Consider the following 19661-nt stretch of genomic DNA (forward strand, 5'->3'; position numbering starts at 1 on the left):
CCAGGGCTACACAGAGAAACCCTGTCTTGAAAAACCAAAAACCAACCAACCAAACAAACAAACAAAACAAAATGAAACAGATAATTCTGCCAGGTAAACAAGACAACCCTGGGCAACAACTATTCAAAAAGGAACAACACTGACATACTTAAAATAACCCTGGCATTAGGTGATATTTTTGCTTTCCTAATCTTTTATGAGCCCAAGTGGCCAGACTCAGTCTCCTGTTTCTGCTTAAATTGACTGAAGTATAATTTGGGACTGGGACCCAGGATGACAGTGTTTGTGGAATGCATAAGCCAAAGTATGTATGAGTTAGTGTCTTAGTTAGAGCTTCCATTGCTATGAAGAGACACCATGGCCAAGGCTGTACAGAGCCTTATTGGGGCAGTCATGCACAAGGTCAGAGTTTGACTTTGGTCAAGGACAATCCCTGGCTTCCGGCAGGAATAAGCCATTAGGACATAATAGGGAAGTAGGTTAAAGCAGAATATTTATCCTTGGGTGGAGTGCTAAGAGTGTACAAGACTATGGTCAAGGTTAACATCTCCCAGATAGCCAGGATCCTGCTCCACCTAGGGTGGAGTGCTCGAAGTAAAGGTTAAGTTCATTGTTCCTCCAGGTCTAGGAATTCCTGAATTTTAAGCATGTGACCCACCCAGCTGCCGGAGCAGTCAAGAGGAGGACCTCCAAGAGAAGCTAGACAACTTCCACCAGAACTCAGCCCGGAGTCTGGGGGAAAGGGTTTGCCCAAACTGTTAAAAGGTCTGGCGCCATTAAAGTTTCTGGCTTTGAATATTGTTTTGGCCATTCTTCTTTTCGCCCCTTTCCTATTCATCCCTTGCCCCTTCCCTATTTATCCCTCAGCTTCTGTTCCAGAAACCCGCTTCGTAATAGCTGCAGGCAGCTATGGAACCCAACACAAGGCAACTCCTATAAAGGTGCTGGCTTACAGGTTCAAAGGTTCAGTCCTTTATCATCATGGTGGGAAGCATGGCAGTGTCCAGGCAGGCATGGCGCTGGAGGATCTGAGAGTTCTGCATCTTGATCTGACAGCAGCCAGGAGAAAGGGTCTAAAAGCCCACCCCTGCAGTAACACACTTCCTCCAACGAGGCCATACTCCAACAAGGTCACACCTCCTAATAGTGCCACTCTCTGGGCCAAGCATATTCAAGCTACCAGTTAGTACAATCCTGTCGAGGCTGACTCCAATTTAGGTTAACCACAGTCAGCCAGGCACTTTAGTGCAGATCTTTGCCTGGTGTGAGGAGCAGTTTTTCAATAGGAAGACATATTATTTCTAAAACAGAATCTCCTGGAACTAGAGGAACATACAGTTGTGAGCCATCCCTTGGGTGCTGGAAACCTAATGAAGGTCTTAGCAAGAGAAGCAAATGCTATCAACCGCTAGGCCATCTTTATAGTTCTGTCTTGGTTTGTGGAATGTCCTGTGTGTATGCCCACACATGCCATCCAAGTGATTGGATTAGTGATGACGTTAGCTTTTTTTCTATATATCATTTGCTTTTTGATGCTGTAATCTCTTAATTTGAGTAATCTCTTAATATTTTCTCAAGGACTCCTCTCTACATCAAACATTGTGATCACTGTTGTTGCTGCTGGTGGTCTCCTCCTCTTGACTCTGTCCATTCCAATCTTCACAGTTTTGTTCCAAGTAACCAGGCGGTTCACAGCCAGCAGATGGCACTGTAGCGGAATGGACAGAATTCTTAGGTTTAACCACCACTCTCATGACAGGAGTGCAGCACTTTCAGCCAGACTCTAGTAAAGCAGACCCGACTGCCTATAGTCACATGTCCCAGCTTACAACACAGGACCTAAAGCGTTGTCCCTTGCACCCCACCTCATCATCAGACTGTTATCATCTAGTCAAAATATCTTCAGAAAAGTCATGGTGGGGCAGTTTCTGAAGAGGTGAGACCAGCCTGACTTAAACTCAGGAGATAAACTATTCTGTTAGTTCAAGGGGAAAAAAAAAAACCCAAAACATTCTAACAAACAGGAAGTCGTCTGAATGCTTCTGACAACTGAAAGCCTTAGGATCTGACATATGTGGCTTTTGTTGTAAATTTTTCTTATTTCGTTTACAAAAGTCAGACGCAGCTTGGCTAGATTCCCGCCAGGAGAAGCCACCTAACAAGGGCTGTCCCAGGAGCCTGAGCAACTCCTGTGGTATCCCCCCTCCCCCACCTCTCTCACTCAAACTCTGGTTGGGTTTCAGATATTACAGGACATAGTACTGCTGCAGGCCATAAGAACAAAATAACAAAACAAAACGAACAAACCGTGTCCCCCCAAAGAAGACAGTCCAACTATCCAGACAGTGGTGCCGTTTTCAGCTTGGTATGGTAGGATAAGTGATCCTGCTGTCGCATTCACACGTGCGCCACCTTATGTTCAATTCCTTAGCATTACAGCCTGGTTCCCAAGTGTTTTTCTCTTGGAACTGTACCTGATTTCTTTCTTCCTTCCTTCCTTTCTTTCTTTCTTTCTTTCTTTCTTTTTTTCTTTCTTTCTTTCTTTCTTTCTTTCTGTCTGTCTTTCTTTCTTTCCTTCTTTCTTTTTATTGACTATTTTTATTGTCTTCATTTACATTGCCAATGGTAAAACCTTTCCTGATTTCCCCCCCAAAGACCCCCCAACCCCTGCTCCCACCCCCCCCACCCCCGCCTCCACCCAACCCCCCCCCCTTTGTTCGGGCCTCTATTGAACCTTTACCCAGTCAAGGACCACTCCTCCCACTGATGCCCAACAAGGACTTCCTCTGCCACATTTTTGGCTGGAACCATGTATATATACCCTTGGTTGATGGTTCAATCCCTGGGAGTCTTGGGGCATCTGGGTGGCTGAAGTAATTGTTCTTCCCATGGGGCTGTAAACCCCTTCAGCAACTCCAGACCACCCTCCAGCTCCTCCATTGGAGACCCCCACACCCAGTCCAATAGTTGGTTGCTAGCATCTGCCTCTGTATTGTAAGGCTCTGGCAGGGCCCCTCGGGACAACCATGGCATGCTCCTTTTGGTATACACTTCTTGGAACTAGAAAGTGAGGTAACCCAATCACAAAAGAACGCACAGGGTATGCACTCACTAATAAGCGGATGTTAGCCCAAAAGCTCAAAATAAACAAGTTACAATTCACCCAGCACAGGAAGCTCAAGAAGAAGGAGGACTTGAGTGAGGGTGTTTTGGTTTCTCTAAGAAAGGGAACATAATAATCACAGGAGCAATAAGGGAGACAATGTGTGGAGCAGAGACTGAAGTAAAGGTCACCCAGAGACTGCCCTACCTGGGGATTCATCCTATAGTCAACAAACCTTGAAACTACGACAAGAACTTGTACCTGATTTCATTACCAGTTGTCACCTAAATAAGTTGGAGAAAAGGGGATGGTTTTCTTTTATTTCTTGGCCATGAATCACTTGAACCCTAAGTTTGTTCCCAAATAGATACTTCGGGGGAAGGACACATTCTGGCACATTGCGTTCCTGAGTTCAATTCCCAGCAACCATATGGTGGCTCACAACCATCTGTAAGGGATCCGATGCCCTCTACTGGTGTGTCTGAAGACAGCGACTGTGTAACCACATACATGAAATAAAAAGAAAGCATACTCTCCCACCATTATAAGTGGGCTGCTGTTCACACACACACAGATACACAGACACACGCACAGACACACACATACACACGAACACACAGAGACACACAGAAACACACAGACAGATACACACACACACACACACACACACACACACACACACAAGCAACAGCCGCAGCGGAAACCCTACAGCCTTTATTTTTCAAACACTGTCTTGGTCCAGTCGGTCTAGTTAAACAGGGACAAACAGGCGGACATCCGGTTGCCTTGACCACAAAGGAAGCTCGCCCACCACGTTCTCCTAACACTACGTAGGGACGCAGACGCTACGTAGGCAGGGTGGGGCCTTGGCTCGACAATCAGCTAATTACGTCTGACCGAGTTCGGCGTTTCTCTCTCGGTCCTGGCGCTTGCGTACTACGGCTCGTTCCCGTCACCACGGCCCGGATCGGGAAGTGTCAAGTGGGATCCGGGTTCCCCCGCCTTTGCAGCCGCCTCAGCTGAACCCGGACCCCTCACCCCGGCCGGGCACTACCGCCATGACGAACGGTGAGAGCTGGGGGTCCGAGCGGAGGGTGGCGGTAGAGCACCGGGACCAAACGTGGCGGGCGGGGCTAGACTGACGTGGCCGTTCCCCCCGCCCCCTCCCAGCCCGGCCCCCCTGGACCTTGGGGAGCCCCTAACTCCTGTCTAGGATGCTCCTTGCAGTTTCTCTTTCTCAAGCCCATCAAGGTACCCTCGTACCCACACCTGACTTTTTCGTTATCACCCTTCTCTCTCTTTTCTTTCTTAGAAGTTGGTTCTGGCCACTGGGGAGGTCGGTCACTGTACAATTAGGCTGCTAGACCCCAGGGAAGAGAAGCTTATTATCCAGTTCCCCAAAGTCTCATAGTTTCTGGCAGTAAGCTGGTTGGATGGACCTAGTAATGGTACCAAATCCCATAGTTTGTGGGGGAGGTGACTGTAGACAATCCCCAAACTTTTATGTTTGTTTGTTTGTTTGTTTTGCTTTTAATTTAAATGACAAAAAAAAGCCTTCACTTGTTTGACTCTAAAGTCCTAGCTGGGTGGCTCCATCTGGAACTTCTGGCTAATATTGCAAAGGGTGGATTTGGTTTTTGTTTTTTTTTTTTTTTCGAAACAGGGTTTCTCTGTATAGACCCGGCTGTCCTGGAATTCACTCTGTAGGCTAGGCTGGCCTCGAACTCAGAAATCCGCCTGCCTCTGCCTCCAAGAGTGCTGGGATTACAGGCGTGCACCACCACCGCCCGGCTGAAGCTGCCTTTTATTAATAATGAAGCACTTATAATGCTTCCAGGTTGCCTCAGTCAACTTTATAGTCATGATTTTCTGGTTCTAGAGGATGAATTAAGACCTTTATAGTCAGTCTTACAGGAAAGGAAATAAGAAAGCCTTTTTAGGCACTATGGTTGGAGAGGCTCAAGAAAGCATTTCTCATAGACTTCCGTAGACTTGATGCTGAAGACTGAAATGTCATTTCCTTGTGAATTTTGGCATTGTCTATAAGAACTTATAGGAGCAAAAGAGTATCATGTAAGGCATCCATGAACTGTCTATGAGTTGTCTGGTATACTGGAACTAGCTGTGAAATAGTTTCACTGAAACAAGTCAGAATGGTCCATAACTGGCTAGAACTGTAGAAGACCCTGGTTGTATATAATATTCATTTGAATATTTGGGTAGTCAGTCTTACCATAGCACACAAAGTTTAAGAAGGAACATCACCCAGCGGAAGACATAAGAGTAAACTAGGAAATAAAATATTCTATCTAGCATAGTGGTTACTGGATAAATTCTGCCTTTATGTAATCCATTTTGCTCACCTGTATAACACATATAAGAAACAGAACTGAGAGCTTTCTGTGTTATCTAAGCACCAAATACATTTTTGTTTTGTCGGTTTTGAGAGTGGGCTTTGCAGGATGTATGTGGCATGCTTCTAAACCCAGCGTGGAGTAGAGGGAGGCAGGCAGAGCACAAGTTTAAGGCCAGCCCTGCCTACACAGTAGGACTCTGTCTGGAACAAAAGCAGGACAGGGTCTCCCTTGGTAACTTGGGCTGCACTTTGCTAATGCCAGTGTTACGGGAGTGCCTCGTTGTGTCTTACGGAGTCAGTGTTTCCTGACTTTCGTTTTATGCACATCTTTTGTCCTGGCAGGAATATGACTTGTAAACTGTACTGTGCTTGAAATGTCAACGGAGTATAGCAAAAGTGCAGCCATATGAGGCTTAACTCTTGGGATTTCCATTAAGCTTTATGGTCCGCCTTAACACGTGCTTTACCAACAGACGCAGAGCTGAGAAACTTGGCTAAAGATTGAGCTTCCCCGCATCTGATGAGTGATTTATATCAAGGACAGATGTAAATCTTGATGCTCAGACTCTCAAGACGCGTAAAGCCCAGCGCTAGCATCAGTTACTCCTAGAGATCCACAGATACACACGTGTTTCCTAGTTTGTAGTGAGGGCATGGGAGTGGTGTGGTAAAGGGACTTTTTACAAGCAGGTTGGGGAAACAGTGCCAAGATTGTTGGCCCCTTCGTGCTCAGTGTTGGCGCTGCCGCTGAGATGATCTCAGCAGCGAAGTCTGGTCAGGATCACCTCCGCAGGCTAGAGCAGCATCAAAGATCCTCTCTTCTTTATGTGACAGTGTACTCCTTGGATGGGATTCTGGTGTTTGGCTTGCTCTTTGTTTGCACCTGTGCCTACTTCAAGAAAGTACCTCGTCTCAAAACCTGGCTGCTCTCAGAGAAGAAGGGAGTTTGGGGTGTATTTTACAAAGGTAAGGTCTTATCTGGGTACAGAGAGAGAACATAGCTGTTTCTGAGCAGTGTGGTTCTGTAAAACAGAAGGCGTTAAGACTGGGGCTATATTTGGACTCATCTTTACTATGTGAGTGTGTGTGTGATGTGTTGTGGGTGCGTGGTTGGTGCTTTGAACACCTGGCTAGCTGGGCTGTGAGCTTCCAGCATTTGTCATGCCTACTTATGCTATAAGTACTGAGAGTACAGATTTGTATCACTATAGCCGTATTTTATGTGGCTTCTGGGATTTTGACTTAGGTTCTCACAATTGTGGGTAAGGGTTTTGCCTAGGGTCTGCTAATAAAATAAAGTTGAGGGAAGAGGTAAAATTTACATTAGCAGTTGCTTAAGGCATATTTGTATGTTTTACTTTCTAGGTAATTTTGCTGTTATAAGGTTAAATAAAAGACTACATACAATGCCAGGTGTGACACATGCTTGTAGTTCCAGCTACTTGGGAAGCAACAAGTGAGGTTGTTCTTGGCCAATGTAGTAATATTTGGTCTCCTGGGGTGAGGTGGAGATATTTCACAAGTTAAATTATTTTAGGCTGGCCTGAAATTCCTCTTAGCAGGAAGAATAGTTTTCTACTTACTTTTGTTTTTAACAGAACATATTGGAACATTAACTTTTACCTTAACGAATTCATATATATATATATATATATATATATATATATATATATATATAATTAGCTTTTTTTAATTTGGGGGATTTTTTAATTTCAGGAATTTTTTTTTTTTTTTTTTTTTTTGGTTTTTTGAGACAGGGTTTCTCTGTAGCCCTGGCTGTCCTGGAACTCACTCTGTAGACCAGGCTGGCCTTGAACACAGAAATCCCCCTGCCTCTGCCTCCCAAGTGCTGGGATTACAGGCATGCGCCACCACGCCCAGCTTATGTAAATATTTTTTAAATAGGGTAAAATAAGGACAGGCATGGTGACACATCTCTAGAATCCTATTGCATAGTGAGCCTTGACTCTGAAAGGGTTAGGGAGGGCAGGCATGGATGGCAGCACACTCGCCTTTAATCGCAACACTGGGAGGCCAGCTAGGGCTACACAGTGCGATTCTACCTCAGAAAGTGAAGGGGACCAGGGCTAAGCAATCCGTGTAGAGCCTGGAGCACGCAGGTGTCAGTTAAGAATGTTTCCAGACTCTCAAAACCCTTGGCTCTCTTTAGAGGTTGAGAGCGAGGTGTGAAAGCAAGGCTTCTGTGAAGAGCCTGGTGTGACGCCTCTCTCCATGTGTCCTCTAGCTGCTGTGATTGGGACCCGGCTGCATGCTGCTGTGGCAGTTGCCTGCATCGTGATGGCCTTTTACGTCCTGTTTATCAAATGAACTCCAGCCATCCAGCTCATCAACTGCCAACCAAGGGGATAAAGATGAAGAACTTGTCGGAAACCTGGACCCAGCATAGGAGAGTTGAGCTAAAATCATCAGTGTCACCAAGATGACACTGAAGCATCTGCCTGCCACATGTGGGGAAACTCATGGTCACAAACATTATTTTCGCTTCAGGGGATTCCAGAAAGCCAACCTTTTTTGATCTCTGCGTTAATCAGCCCTCAGCAGCAAGTCTGTATGTCCAGATAAATTACACCCCCTGACTGATGTGATTCTGTATCTTCTGCTTAAAAGCCTAGGCTGGGTGGCACTCAGCCGTAGAGCATTTGATTAGCATTGACAGAGTCTTGGGTTCCTTCCCCAGCACTGATAAAACAACCTACAGCTGGTTGTCGACTGTGCTCGTTGGTCCTTGATCAGAACCTTTGAGAACTGAGGCTCCTGGGGAATGGCATAGGCTTTGTTCAGACTTCCCAGAAGGAAGACTTTTTTATTTAAAGAGAGGCATAGCCTTGGCTGTCCGGGGACTCTCTATGTAGAGCAGGCTAGTCTCAAACTCACAGAGAGCTGCCTGCCTCTGCCTCCTGAATTAAAGGCATGTGCCAGGAGGTAATTTTTAAGGCTTCCTTTTTTTTTTCCCATTGGCTAATTTGGATCTGGTGAAGTGCAGAGAGAGAGGCTGGATGAGAACTAGGAACTATGAAAGGCAAACAATTGGTTGGCTTTTGAGATGTGTTCTTTCTGTGTGTCTGGGAACTTAAGAGAGGGTGGCTCTCACTGCAGAGAGAACAGATTGCCACATGCTGGCATCTTGAGGGTTTTCCCAAGAGAACCTGAGCGCATGTGCAATCCAGGGTTATCAGGAAGGAGCAGTGACTGAGCCAAGGCCTCGGTTTTCTGCCTGCCAGTGTCCCCAGAGAAGACCTCACTCAGCGACTGAGAGAGAGAACAGATCAACTCTCGGTGTTTCCTAAAGCCTTTTAAACACTTTCTAAATTGCCTAGTGCTAAATACTGTTACTCAGTTTTAAATACAAGTGCTGGGGGAGGGGACTATTGAAAAAATAATTGATTAATATATTTGAAGTTCTGGTAGAAGAGATAAGTAAATTAGTATATCAATTCATATACTAGTAAGCTCATCTAGTATAAGAATTTATTGCGATGAACATTTCTGTAGATGGGAGTTTTGTTTGTCATAAAAGACACAAGCTGTTCTTCAATCTGGGTTCCAGCAAGTTTTAGTTATGCCTCTGCAAATTCTTAGTATCATCCATACTGCAGTATTTCACTCTCTGTTAGGACCATGAGAAACTGAAATGAGAAAAGTCGCTGATACTAACATTTGGTCAGCTCGAAGAGTCCATTAATGAGTGTGTTTCTGAGGAAAGAAAAATGAAGCTTTGCAACTGAGTGTTGAGGGCTCTCCATGGAGTGTGAGGACTCCGAGCAGGTGATGTTAGATGACTCAGCATCTGAGGAAGATTTCTCCTTTCCCTCCTTACGCCTGCAGAAGAATCAACTGGTAAACGTGAAGTCTGCAACTTCATGGAACAAAACAGTAGGTCTAATATTACAATGCCCATGAGTACACACATGCTCAATTGAATTGTGTGTCATAAAGCTTGACGGGACCCATGCAGGGCTCGCTTCCAGAAGTTAAATTCCCTTTTGTCTGCGTGCTGCACCAAAACAAAGGCTGCTTAGAAGCGCAGGTCCTGATGCAGCTGGGTGCTGGGAGGGTTTGCAGCAGTGTAAAAGTCACCAGGCACTCATTACTGCGTGTGTGAGCCTCTCTAGGGACTGGCCCACAGGTAGATGGTCGCTGTTTTCTGGTCATTCCTATGATCTTTCCTCAGGAGAGATGAAAATGTAATGGGTCTGGAGAGATCTTGTAGGTGGGAGTTTGGGACCAGTTGACCAACTGGGTGTCCCTTGGGAAGTAGGCACAATACTAGTTAGTTTGTATTTAATGAATTGTTTTCGAGTAGGGTTGGCTTCTCTGACTGTGGTCTAGAAAACAGCTTCACTTCTTAAACAGCTTTCGTTCTGCCACTTCCATCATGGGTCCTCTTGGCCTAAATGTTGAGATGTTTTCTTATCAGAGTGTATCAAAAAAATACAGGAAGAGGCAAATGGCCTTTTTCATTTTTGATATAAAATAATAAGTACCTGGTGTACTTATTATTTAGGCTGATATGTTTCATTTTTGGCAAAGAAAAAGAAATGATGAATTGTCCTAGGGGAGGTCCTTCAGAGGTGGAGGTATGAAAGCAGCAATATCACTTCAGACTCAAGCCGGCGTCGTCATCAGCCCCGTCACCAGGGTCAGATGAGACAGCTCCTTTTTATAGCCGAATCAGCTCCTTTTCTATTCACCATTGTTGGCACAATCCTTGAAAATAAACTTTTTTCCCTGTGTTTTTTGCCTGCTTTGTCATGTGTGCTTATTGAGCTGCTCAGTGCTCTCCTGGCTTCTGCGAGAGCAGGTTGGTGTCCCAACCCGCAGGGCAGTCAGCGGGTTCCCTGGACCACCTAGGAGAGAATGGGGGACAAGAGATGCAAGAGACGACAGCAAGACAGGATTCTGATCAAGCTGTAAAATTTTGTTGTTTTACACACCACAATATAAAGGAAAGCAAGCAGGATGTAGGGAGGAAGTATGAGGGGGCAAACATTGTCTCTGGGGAACAGTCTCTTAGGGGGCAAGCATTGTCTCTATGGAGTAGTCTCTCAGAATTGTCTCAGAATCTCATGGGAAAGCTGGCTGAATTTCAAGGAAGCTGGCTAACTAAAATGATCACGAGGAGGTGAAATAGAAAGAGATTGCTATAGTAACCTAGCTGCAGATGAGCTCTGTTTGTTCTAACCAACTCAGGTGAGCTCTGTATGTGCTGACCGCCTTGCTACTTGGCTAACTTGAGAGTATTTTTCCTTCTAAAAGCAGGCTTGAGCATGTAAGATGACTGAAAGGAGGAGGTTTTGAGATCTATGTGAGAATGGCTCCTGGCAGGTTGACTCACTGGAGTAAGTACTGTCGTTCTGGTGAGCCTTCGGACACTTAGCCAACAGGCCCATTGCTGCTATTCATAGCAGGATTCATGGCACCCACCTTGAATCCCAGCACTGGAGGGTCTTTGTGAGTTTGAGGCCAACCTAGTCTACAAAGAGTTCCAGGACAGCCAGTGCTGTTACACGGAGAAACTCTGCCTTAAAAAAAACAAAACAGAACAGAACAGAAAAAGTGTCATTTTGCATTATTGGTGAAGTTCTTCATTCTGAGGTTATGGGGTTAACCACCCAAGCCCTTAGGCAATGTCTGAGCCAGTGGGATTCTGGGGCATGTGGTGGGACTTTTCCTCAGTGTTTGTTTACTGAATACCCAATTAGGACTGGCTTAAGTTCAGATTACAGCTTCAGAAATTTTCTACTAATGGTTAATTTTTTCTTTTACTTTGCCACCCCTTATGGAAAAGGGACAGGAGGGATGGAATATTAACACACTTTCTGTGGTGAGAGGCATATCTACTTAATTGTTATTTTACTCATGGAACTTGAAAATTAGATTTTTTTTTTTTTAAATTTGGGTCTGACTATGTAGCCCTGGCTGGTCTGGAATTTATACTATGTACACTTGAACTCAAAAAGGGCCAAGCTTCCTCTGCTTTTCAAGTACTGGGGTTAAAGGATTGCACCATTGCTGGGCGGTGGTGGGGCACGCCAGGGCTATACAGAGAAACCCTGTCTTGAAAAAACCAAATCCACCCCCCCCCAAAAAAAAGGGATTGCACCATCGAGCCTGACCAAAAGAAAACATTCTATTTTAATGGAATGAATGTAAGGCACAGGATTATGACTCAGCATCAAGTTCTGGGCAACCAGGAGGCTCAGTGAGTGAGGTGAGGGATACGTGGTCCCCATTTTACAGATACTGTCTCTAAGTACTCAAAACTCCTTTGAATAAGTATTTACTGCACTAGAAAGTGGTTAGTGGGTAAAGCGTCTGATACCCAAGCTGGCAGACCGTGTTTAGTTCCGAGACTCACATGGTGGAAGGAGAAAACCGACTTTTGTAAGTCTAACCTTCACACATGCACCATGACACACTGCTCAGACGCCGCCAAGAAAAAATAAATACACATGATAAATGGTATTGTCACGGAGAAGGCACGTCTGTAATAGTGTTCCTATGATGCACTTGTTAGTAATAACCTAGGGTTGATACGTCCATGGTGAAAAGTCAACCCATATAAGTCTGAGACTGGGTCATTTCATAGCTACAAGTTGGATATCTTTTCATTTAGGGCAAAGAAAAGGTCAAATCAAGGAAAAACTAGACAAGAATATAAACATTTACATTTTATATAAAACTAATACATAATAAGGAAGCTGGGCTTTCTGCCTACTTGTAATCGCAGTACCCGAAGGCTAAAGTGGAAGGATCTTGAGTGGGATGCCAGGTTGGACAACTTAAGACTTTTAAACAAAATGTAACCAAACCCAAATCTATGGAAATCAAGCCTGTGTCCTGGGACCTCCAAGCCACAAGGTGGCAGAAGAGAATTCTCTAGATAAACAAGGTGTGCAGGAGCCGCTCTGTAGTTCCTCCCAGAATTCTTTGAGACAAGACCAAGTGTTTAAAAGAGGGTGCAACTGCCATTTCCTTGCGTGCGGGAGCGTGGCTGGTGGCTGGGGTTGCTGACTGTGGTGTCTGGTATTGTGTGGCGTGTATGGTGCATTTGGGCCGAGTGCGAGTACGGGTGTGCGTGTGTCTGGGGCGTGCAAGGCGAGTGTGTGTCCCCCCCCCACGCCCCTCCCCCCGCCTACACCTTGATCTTATTTGATCGGGTCGTGACCCCCGCCCCGCCGGGCCGCCCCGAAATGAAAAGCAGCCCTCCTGCGAAGCCCCCTCGGTGGGGCGCTGTGCAGCGAGGCCCCCTGGGCGGTGGCGGCGCCGCGGTTGCCGGGGTTCCGGGATCGGTCCTGCGGGCCCGGCGCTCGGAAGTGATGAATTGATCAGATAGACGAGGCCGGGTCCGTCCCAGCCACTGATTACCGAGGCGATTCTGATCCGAGCCCGGCCCCAGGACCCCGCCGCCGAGCCCCGGCCCACGTCTGTAGCCTCGCGTGCTGCTGAGTCTCTGGGTGAAAGAACCCAGGGCAGACGTCATGCCGCCGCTTGTAGGTGGAGGCTTTGTTCCCGCTGCGGTTTTTCTTCCCACCGTGTGTGTGTGTGTGTGTGTGTGTGTGTGTGTGTGTGTGCGCGCGCGCGCGCGCGTGTGCTGTGACTTTTCTTCCCACCGTGTGTGTGCACGCGCTGCGGTTACTCTTCCCACCGTGTGTGTGTGTGTCCGTCCGTCCGTGTGTCCTTTTTAGTCTGGACTTGTTCGATCTATTCAGTTTCACCTGGGGCTAAAAAGTACCATGCCCTGTACAACTTCTGAGGAATGTGTCCATTAGAGAGCATATATTTACAAACCCTGGATACGGGGACTCGCTCCATATACAGTGAATTAGAATGGGCTGTGTACGATTTAAGGGTGGATGTATTATTTTGTCTTAAGGCGAGCTCTCTTTCTATCTCAGGTTGGGAACCTGGTTAGTAGCTGAGGATGACCTTGGATTCCTGAATGCATGCCTCATCCTCCCGGGCTTCGACTCCAGCCACTCTACTACCACATTGTGCCAAAAGAAAAAGCTTGTGTGTCTGTCTGTGTGTGTGTTTGTGAGAGTATAAGTGATTGTATGTATGTAAAAGCTTGAGGTTGGTGTCATGTCTTTTCCTACTCCCCACCACCACCAACCCCAGCCACCTCCCTCCCGCCACCCCACATCATTTTCTGAGGCAGAACCTCTCCTTGAATGGCAGGCCAGTTGCACAGACACACAGGCACACACCTATCCCAGAATGACAGGTGCACCTACCGGCCTTTATGTGATTTGGGAAGTCCTCACCCTTGCAGCATTTTATCCACTGAACCACTCTCCTAGCCCTAAAATATATCTTATTTTGTGTTTTCTCAAGACAGGGTTTCTTTGTGCAGTCTTAGCTATCCTGGAACTCGCTCTCTGTAGACCAGGCTGGCCTTGAACTCAGCAATCCACCTGCCTCTGCCTACCAAGTGCTGGGATGACAGGTGTGTGCCACCACTATCCATCATCCTAAAAGAATTTTAGTCGGCACACAAAGTGTTAAAGGTTTTCAGTACATTTGCACATTGTGTAATGTCTACATTAGGGTAAGGGTACCTGTGTCTATTTTCCATAAAAGATACATTATTGTTTGTAATCCCCTCACCTTGTAATAGAGCATCAGAACTTTTCCTGATGATAGCACTTGGCTAACCTTTCCCCCATGCCTCCAGCCTCTGGTAATTTACTGTTTTACCGACAACCTGTAGAAGAGCAGCCTGTTTAGATTACACATGAGTAAGATCATGGTTTTTTCTGTGCTTTACTTATTCAATGGTCCTCAGTTCCTGATATCTTGCATAACAATTTCATTCATTTTTCATGGTTGTATACTTTTCTATTGTGCTTGCTAGTCTGATGTCAACTTTACAGAAGCTAGAGTCATCTGAGAGAAAGGATACCCATCTGAGAAAATGGCCTTCAGAAGACTGGCTTATGGGAAAGCCTGTAGGGTATTTTCTTAGTGATTGATGGGGAGAGTCCAACCCAGTGTGGGTAGTGCCACTCTGGGCTGGTGGTCCAGATTCTATAAAAAAGCAGGCTGAGCAAGTCACTAGGTAGCACCCCTCCATGGCCTCTGCATCAGCTCCTGCCTCCAGGAACCTGCCCTGTTTGATTTCCTGTCCTGACTTCCAGTGAATCATGGAAATGTCGGCCAAATCTTTCTCTTCCCAGGTTGCTTTGGTCCTGGTTTTTCATCAAACCAATGGCAATCCTAAAACAATTGTGCACATGCAGCACATTGTCTTCTTGCAAACATTTTAGCACTGAGCTGTTTCTCCCACTTTATTGTGTTCCTATGTGCACACACATGTCCATGGGCATGTGAAGGTCAGCGTAGCCTGTGGAAGTCATTTCTCCCCACCATGTGCTCCAGGGATCAAACTCGGGTTGCTGCTGGGTAATTCACCAGAGACAACTGCTTAGACGTGGGTTTAAGCCAATAGAAAGTCTTTGCAAACAGGCTAACAACTACTCTGGGTGTTTGGAATCCCAGTGCAACCTGAGCCACAAAAACTATGTCCTGGATTGGCATAGTTCAGTTTTGGTTTGTTTTTTGTTTGTTTGTTTTTTGGATTTGGTTATTTTGAGACAGGGTTTCTCTGTATAGCCCTGGCTGTCCTGGAACTCACTCTGTAGACCAGGCTGGCCTCGAACTTAGAAATCCGCCTGCCTCTGCCTCCCAAATGCTGGGATTAAGGGCGTGCGCCGCCGCCACCAGCACCTGGCGGTATAGTTCAGTTAACAAGAACAGTTAGCCAAAGCAGAATTACAGAAGTCGCAAAGCAAGGTTGGTGCATTTAGAGATTTCCCCAAAACTATGGGCTTTGATGGAGTAAGTGTTTGTTTTCATTTCCGGTGGGTGGTGCTGTCTACTTCCTGAATGGCACTTCCATGGAGTGAGTTGTGCAAAGATCAGAGGCCTGTTAGAGTTGCCAGGCTTGGCAGCGAGGGCCTTTCCCTACTCAACCATCTCAGCCCATGTAGGATAAAGCATCATTTATCCACTCATTCATTGATGGACGATTAAATTAATTCCATTTCTTAGCTGTTACGATTAGTGCTGCAGTAAACATGGAGAGGTGGATATCTCCTCAACATACTGATTTTCACTGATACATAACAAGTTATAGACCTGCTGGATGGAGCCTATGGTTTGGCTTTGTTTTGAGATAAGATCTCTGTGCTGTAGGGTTGGTGTAGTCCTGTCTTGGAATCCCAAGAATAGCTAGGACTTTAAGCAAGCTACCAATCCTGGCTGACAGGTTTCTTTTTCCTTTCTGAAAAAAAAAAAAAAAAAAAAGTCTCACTGTTATAACCTTGGCTGGCCTGGAAGTCACTATGTAGACCAGGCCAGCCTTGAACTCGAGATCAGCCTGCCTCTGTTCCCCAAGTGATGGGATGGAAGGTGTGTGCCACCAAAGATCTGATTATAAGCATGCACTTCGACCACTCCTGGTTTTTATTTGGTGCTGGAAAGCCAGCCCAGAGTTTTATACATGCTGGGCAAGTATTCCATCAACTGAGTCACATCCCCAGACCTGATACTGGTACTTGGAAGTTTTGATTGTCTTAATCCCGTCCTACCTGAAGTGGAGTGATACCCAAAGGTGGTTTTGGCTTGCGCTTCCCCCTGACTAGTGATCCAAGCTTTCATATACTCACTGGCCAGTTGTATGCTGTCTTCTATTGCCTTCTATTGCTACGATAAACACTGTAACCAAAAGCAGCCTAGGGAGGACAGGGTTGATCTGACACTTGTAAGTCACGGTAGGAACTGAAGCAGAGACCACAAAGGAATGCTGCTTAAGGGGCTCATTCTACAGGTGCACAGTTAGCCACCTTTCTTATACCTCAGGACTGGCTGCCCACAATAGGCTGTGCCTTCCATATCAATAATCGAGAAAACACCCTACTGGCCAGACATGCGCCTTTTATCCCAGCGCTTGGAAAGCTCAGGTAGATAGATCTCTGAGTTCAAGGGCAGTCTGGTCTACACAGCAAGTTCCAGAACAGCTAGGTTATCCTACAGGTGTGTCTACAGTCCAATCTGATGGAAGCATTTTCTCAGAGGTTCCCACTTTCTGATGTTTCTGGTTTGTGTCAAGTTCCAAAACAACCCAGCACATAGGTTTTAATTTTAGGCAGGGTTTCATGCTGTAGCTCTGGCCTGGGGCTCACTGGTCTGCCTGCCTCTGCCTCCCGAGTGCTGGCTCTAAAGCTGAATGCTACCACAATGGCTCCGATGTGCTTCCGTAGCAGCCGTGTCGAAGATCAGTCGGCTGGAGATGTGGAGGCATTATTTCTAGGCTTTTTATTCTGCCCCATGGGTCTAGGTAGCTATGCTTTTTGTCAAATGTAGTTTCTATTACTACATTTATGATGTAATAAGACAGGTACCACAAGCTCAAAGGTTTGGCTATGATGTGAGTACGAGTGCAGATGCATGTATGGGTGCATGCACACGTGTGTATGGGGCCGGAGGCACTGTCCCATCCTCTTCCTCCTCTTGTTCATCATCTTTTGGTTTTGTTTCTTTGAGCTTCTCTGTGAAACTCTGGCTGTCCCGGTACTCACTCTGTAGACCCAGGCTGTCCTCAGACTCGAGATCGCCTGTCTCTGCTCCCCAGTGCTGGGATAAAAACATGCACCTCCACACTCACTTCTATTTGTTTGATGTCTGTGTGCCACATGTATGTGCTGTCTAGAGTCCAGGAGAGGGTATCAGACGCCCTGGAACTGGAGTTACAACTATTAGCTGCCGTGAGTGCTGGGAGTCAAACCTGGGTCCTCCCTGGAGAGCAGTCCCTGCTCTTAACCACTGAACCGTCTTTCCAGGGCCCTCCTCAGCTTTTTGAATGTGAGTTCTGGGATTGAACTCCAGTCCTTGGTTTTGTAAAGCAGCTTGCTACTGAGACCTTTCTTTAGCCATAATTGGAGGTTTTTTGTACTTCCATGTGAATCATAGCATTGTCCTTCCTAGCTCTATAAAGAATGTTATTAGTGTTTTGATAGGGATTGCATAGACTCTGTAGAATGCTTTGGGCACTTTAATAGTACCAATTCTTCCAATGCACGAACACAAGATGTCTTTGTATGAGTGTCTGTACTTCGCAGTTTCTCAGTGTTTATGGTTTTCATGATAGAGATCATTCACATCATGGTTTAAATTGATCACAAATGGGATTGCTTTCTTGATTTCTCGTTCATCTTCGTATTGGTACACAGAAATGCTACTCCCACCAGCCCAGCCTTCCTTACTGAAGATCAACCCAGAGTCTTGTACATACTAGGCAGTTGTTCTATGATTGAGGTACATGCCCAACCCTTCTTATTTTGAGACACAGTCTAAAATGCCCAGGCTAGCCTGAGCTCATTCTATAACTCAGGAAAGCCTTGAAATTACAGTTCTTCTGTCTCAATCTCCTGAGTAGCTGGTTGCTACGCACATGTTGATTTTTATCCTGAAACTATATTGAACTTATTAGTTCTAATAGATTTTGGTAAAATCTCTGAGGTTTCCTACCTGTTGGATCATATATTTGCTGGGTGGTGGTGGTGCATGCCTTTGATCCCAGCTCTTGGAAGGCAAAGACAGGCAGATCTCTGTGTTTGAGGCCAGCCTGGTTTACAGAGCAAGTTCTAAGACAGCCAGGGCTATACAAAGAAATCCTGTCTCAAACAACCACAAAACAAAAACAAAAAGAAAAGACCATGCTTTTTGCATCCAATGACAGTTGGAGTTCCTACCACCCACCCTGACACCACCCAGTGGATGCTCTTCGCTTCTCCTGGCTTTCTCTTGCTAGGATGTCAGCATCATACCGGATATAAGTGGTGGGAGTGGACGTCCTTCCCTAGTCCAAGATCTTAGAGGGAAAGTTTTCAGATGTCTCCTATTTGGTAAAATACTGACTGTAGGCTTGTGATATATAAACTTAATGTTGGGGTCATATCCTTTGTCTTAGTCAGGGTTACTATTGCTGTGATAAAACACCATGACCGAAACAACTTAGGGAGGAAAGGGTCTATTCCGCTTACACTTCCACTGCACACTGTTGATCACTGATGAAGTCAGAACTGGAACTCACAGGGCAGGACCCTGGAGTCAGGAGCTGATGCAGAAGCCGTGGAGGGTTTGCTGCTTACTGCCTTGCTCTCATGACCTGCTCAGCCTGCTTTCTTCTAGAACCCAGGACCAATAGTCTAGGGATAGCACTGCCTGGGACACCCACCGTGGGCAGAGCCTCCTCCGTCAGTCATGAAGTAAGTGTCTTACAGCTGGATTTTATGAAGGCACTTTCTCAGCTGAAGTTTCTGCCTTTCAGATGACTCTAGTTTGTGTCAAGTTGACATAAAACTAGCCAGGACGTCCTTCCTCACTTGATTTCTTCTGTTTCTATCCTGAGGGGGAGGTTGGGTTTTAGCAAATGCCTTTTCCTGTCTGGTGAGATGATCACATGGGTTTTACCTTTCAGTCTGTTCACATGCTGTTCCCTGTTTATAGGGCTTTACATATTGACCTATCATCCTTGGTATGAACCTCCTTTGATCACAGAAAATAATCCTTTTAATGAGCCAATGAGCATGGTTAGTACCTTGCTGGGTTTTACATTTATGTTTGTCTTAATTAATGTTCCACTGCTGTGAAGAGACACCGTAACCAAGGCAACCTTTTAAAGGAAGCATTTAATTGAAATATTGCTTGAGCCGGGCAGTGGTGGCACACGCCTTTAATCCCAGCACTTGGGAGGCAGAGGCAGGTGGGTTTCTGAGTTTTGAGGCCAGCCTGGTCTACAGAGTGAGTTCCAGGACAGCCAGGGCTTATACAGAGAAACCCTGTCTCAGAAAAAAAAAAAAAAAGAAAGAAAAAGAAAAAAGAAATATTGCTTGAAGTGTCAGAGGGTTAGGCCATGCCCATCATGGCAAGGATCGAGGCGGCGGCAGGCCCAGTGCTCAGCAAAGCTGCGAGCTCCCATCAGACCCACAAGTTAGAGGCAGAGAAAGAGAGGAGACTGGCCTGGGGCAGGCTTTTGAAACCTCAAAGCCACCTCCAGGGACACACCTCCTTCAACAAGGACACATCTCCTAATCCTTTCAGAACAGTTCTCCAACTAGGAAACATTCAAATATATCAGCCTAGCCAGAAGAGAGTGCACACCTTTAACCCCAACCT

General features: G+C 46.0%; 1 protein-coding gene and 1 non-coding gene across 2 annotated transcripts; both read left to right on the forward strand.

The window, feature by feature from the left end:
- Nucleotides 1–4078: 4078 nt before the first annotated feature.
- Tmem167b (transmembrane protein 167B) lies at nucleotides 4079–10213 on the forward strand. Its single transcript, XM_052179436.1, has 3 exons — nucleotides 4079–4171; nucleotides 6294–6425; nucleotides 7705–10213. Exons 1-3 carry the CDS (start codon nucleotides 4162–4164, stop codon nucleotides 7785–7787), a joined length of 225 nt encoding a protein of 74 aa, XP_052035396.1. The 5' UTR covers nucleotides 4079–4161; the 3' UTR covers nucleotides 7788–10213.
- Nucleotides 10214–12454: 2241 nt separating this feature from the next.
- Nucleotides 12455–12867, forward strand: LOC127683965 (small Cajal body-specific RNA 2). Its single transcript, XR_007977721.1, has one exon. It is a non-coding gene; the product is annotated as a small Cajal body-specific RNA 2 (non-coding RNA).
- The last annotated feature ends 6794 nt before the right edge of the window (nucleotides 12868–19661 follow it).

Source organism: Apodemus sylvaticus, chromosome 4 (genome assembly GCF_947179515.1).
Source record: "Apodemus sylvaticus chromosome 4, mApoSyl1.1, whole genome shotgun sequence".
Classification (NCBI taxonomy): Eukaryota; Metazoa; Chordata; class Mammalia; order Rodentia; family Muridae; genus Apodemus; species Apodemus sylvaticus.

What these genes read in the sequence shown, in the direction of transcription:
- Tmem167b (XM_052179436.1), top strand. An exon ending in TTGGGGTGTATTTTACAAAG is followed by an intron (nt 6,426 to 7,704) that starts GTAAGGTCTTAT and finishes TGTGTCCTCTAG; the next exon opens with CTGCTGTGATTGGGACCCGG.